The sequence below is a fragment of the Triticum dicoccoides genome, chromosome 7A (genome assembly GCF_002162155.2).
Source record: "Triticum dicoccoides isolate Atlit2015 ecotype Zavitan chromosome 7A, WEW_v2.0, whole genome shotgun sequence".
NCBI lineage: Eukaryota > Viridiplantae > Streptophyta > Magnoliopsida > Poales > Poaceae > Triticum > Triticum dicoccoides.
In genome coordinates, this window is record NC_041392.1 from 13626336 (window position 1) to 13629920 (window position 3585).

Consider the following 3585-nt stretch of genomic DNA (forward strand, 5'->3'; position numbering starts at 1 on the left):
TTAAGCCTTTTTCTTACTCTAATTGATGAACCCTATTCATACTTGTTTTAAAAACAGTGATGCTTTTTTTTTGTTTTCATCTATTTTGGATTGCTTACGACGTTTGTCTATTTTTTTTAGTAGTTTAGATTGCTTACCACATATGTCGTGTGGTCCCACGTTTGCCATGTTGTGGTAAACAAAATTAGTTTTTTCAATCATTAGTAGGCCCAATAACCTGGACATGCCAAATTTCAGGAGGCAAGTTTGAGTTAGTTTCGGTTTAAAAAAAAAGTTTGAGTTAGTTTCGAGGTTGCAGTTTTGAGTTGGTTCACGTGTGCGACTCGGTTTAGACACGGTTGAGTCTCTGCTCGTATATAGGAGTACTTGCGGTTATAGCGCTCATAATGTAGCACTTGGCAGAGGTACGACGGCCTGCTGTTTCAGTTAGCACAAAGAAGAAGAGAAGTAATCATCCGAGGATTGTCAACCAGCTACAGCCAAGATGACGAGCCTGCTGCCTCACGACCTGATCGTGTCGGAGATCCTGGTCCGGCTGCCCGCAAAGTCCCTGTTGCGTCTAAGCTGCGTCTGCAAGGCCTGGCGCACCACCATCTCCGACGATCCATCCTTCTCTCAGGCGCATCTCCACCGGCTCCACCAACAAAACAAGAAGCCGTGCAGCCTACTCATTACACCACGTATCACCGTCGAAGCCGCAGAACCTTGGAGTTGGACGATCAGCCACGAGGTCTCTGCCCCGGGATTGTACCTGTGGGAGGAGAGCAAGCCGGACGTGGCAGCCCTCCTGCACGACACCTCATCGTTCCCCGCGGAGGACAAGTGGGCAAGGCACCGGTTCGCGCACTGCGACGGGCTTGTGATGCTGCCAGCAGAGGATACCGTGCGCGTGCTAAACCCGGCCACGCGCCAGGCCGTCGTGCTGCCTTGGAGCCCCAACATCGTCACATCAGGTCGGCGCTGGGGAACCGAAGGCCACCAGGCGTTTGGCTTCGGACGGGATCATGGCACCAACGCCTACAAGGTCGCTCGCTTCTTCTACCGCGAGTGTCTCGCCGAGGATGCTCTTGGGATGGAGGTGTTCACCATTCGAAAGGACGACTGTTGGCGTGAGACGGTTACACGACCGCCGTTCTGTTTCGTAGCAATGCAAACGGCAACCTTCTTCAAGGGCTCCTTGATCTGGACAGTCGACCATGAGTCGCTCATGTATGAAGACTTGAGTCCGGATGAGATTGCAGACATGCCGTGCTTTGTCCGCTTTAGCCTCGAAGACGAGTCATTCAATATTATTACTGGGCCTCCATGGTACCGAGGGCCCAATAAATTTAAGCCCGGTGTCGTGGTTTTAACTCTGACAGTGATGTAGGAGGGTGTGTATGGAGAGGCTAGATCTTAGCTATGGAGGAGTTGTAAGCACACGAGGATTACGAGTTCAGGCCCTTCTCGGAGGAAGAAACAGCCCTACGTCTCGGTGCCCGAAGGCGGTCGATTGAATTATGCGTGTGTGAATAACAGGGGTGCGAACCCTTCATACTGAGGAGGGGGGTGGCTTATATAGAGTTCACCGGCCCTCTCTTGCCCTCAGTAATGCAGGGTTTAAGGTACATTTAAGGTTGGGCGTTACTGGTAACGCCCCTAATAAAGTGCTATAATGACCATAAAGACTACTTAATAGCCGACCGTTTGCCTGCGGAGTGACTTCAGATCTCCTGGCGGTCGAGTGGCTAGCTTCATGGTCGAGTGTCTTGAATCCGTCGAGTGGGATACCTTCAAGTCGATTGAAAGGTGACTTCTTCTAGGGATGTCCTCGGGTAGGGCTCTTTGGACAGGTCCGTGCCCCTACCCTAGGTACATAGCTTCATCATTAGCCCCCGAATGGATCGAGGTTAGAATGGGGAAAGAGTTGGGGATCTTTCCGACTGGTTCTTTGGGCTACATGAGTGCCTCGTTTTGGATCAATCGTCACGGATGACGCCATCAACCTCTTTCAGTCGCCTTGATCCATTCCAGGCCTTTCGCCGAGTGAATTTCTTTACTTGTGACATACCGAGTGTCGGCGCGAGCGGGGTCTTCTGTTTTGACAAGTTGTTCTGCAGCACGCGGATGTCGCGGGATTCGGATTTCGGGAAGCGCGCGGGACGGGAGCGGTCGCAGTAATCGGAAGCAATAAAGCGGAAGCTCCTCGATTCCCGCGCCACCTTTTTCGCCACGTACTGCGCGCGCGTCTGCTGCGGGATTTGACTGGATAGCCTGGGCTTACCAGTCAGCCACTCGGGAGCGGCCTCTTATAAGTCGCCGGCTCGGGGTTTCCAAACAGTGCTCTCTTCTTCCTCTCTCCCTTCGCAAGTTCCTCCGCCACCTCCACTCTCACCCTAGCGCCGCAGGCCCGTGCGAGATTTGCCGGCGATGATGGCGAAGGACAAGACATCCGCTCTGGAGCGCGCGAAGAAGGCGACGGCGCAGGGGAAAGGGAAGAGGTCTGCTCGGGGCGGATCTTCCTCAAGGTCTGCTCTGCCCCGAGGCTGGATCCAGGGCGACTGGATGCCGTCGGTGATCCGGCAAGAAGATCTCGACGACATGGTCGAGGGGGGAGTCATTCCCCACGAAGCTGCGCGTCTTCCGGGGAGAGAGATCGAACCCCAGCCTCGCGCCGGTGAGTGCGTGCTCCTAGCCACCCATATCGACCGCGGGTTTTCTCTGCCGCCCCATCCTTTTTTCCGGAGCTTTCTGAACTTCTTCGGAGCGCAGCTCCACCACTTCACTCCCAACTCCATCGTATATCTTGCTGCTTTCATTTCCATGTGTGAGGGTTTCTTGGGTTGCCGCCCCCATTGGGGACTCTTCAAGCACATTTTTACCTGCCGTTCTCAATCAGTCAAGAAGGCCAAGTCGAGTGACGAAAGGACGCAGGTGATCTAGCTATGCGGGGGCCTGGCGATCCAGACGAGAGGAAAGAGTTGTTTTCCATCTATCACATTCCCGGAGTCGGTCCGCGGTTGGCAGGCGACCTGGTTTTACTATCAAGACCAGGCGACCCCAAGACAGTCGACTGGTCTTCCCCCTTTCTCTCTCGACCGAGCTGAAAAACCTGCTTCTCTGAAAGTGACGCCGGAAGAAAAGGCCCAAGTCAAAGTGTTGGCTGGTCGAGTGGTTGAGCTTGTCTGCGAGGGCGTGACTGGTATGGACCTGCTGGAGGTCTTCCTTCGGAGGCGCATCCAGCCGCTCCAGGCTCGTGACCACCCGATGTGGCTGTATTCGGGTCTCGACGACACCACTAGGATCCACCCGGAGGAGGTCACCGATGAAATGCTGGAGGGGTGGTTGTCGAGCATCACAGGGAACAAGGACAACCCCCGAGGAGCCAGGAGGGTAATTCCACTCGACAACTCGTATGAGTGGACCATGTATGTCTTTATGCTCCCGACTGAGATCTTGTTTTCTTCATTGGTCTTCTTTGAGTTGGTCGATTGACTTTTGTCTTGTCTGTTGTTTTTCAGGCGACTACTGAGATGTACTCGACGCCCAACGGGGCACAGGAGCCAACTGAGGAAGGGGAGGCGAGCGGAGGTGAGAGCGGAGACG

General features: G+C 54.2%; 1 protein-coding gene across 1 annotated transcript in view; it reads left to right on the top strand.

The window, feature by feature from the left end:
* The first annotated feature begins 484 nt into the window (after nt 1-484).
* LOC119332853 (F-box protein At1g52495-like) overlaps nt 485-3585 on the top strand; it is a 31287-nt gene continuing 28186 nt past the window's right edge. Inside the window, exon 1 of the mRNA XM_037605972.1 lies at nt 485-1317. Coding sequence (XP_037461869.1) covers nt 485-1317 — 833 coding nt within the window. The remainder of the gene's footprint in view (nt 1318-3585) is intronic.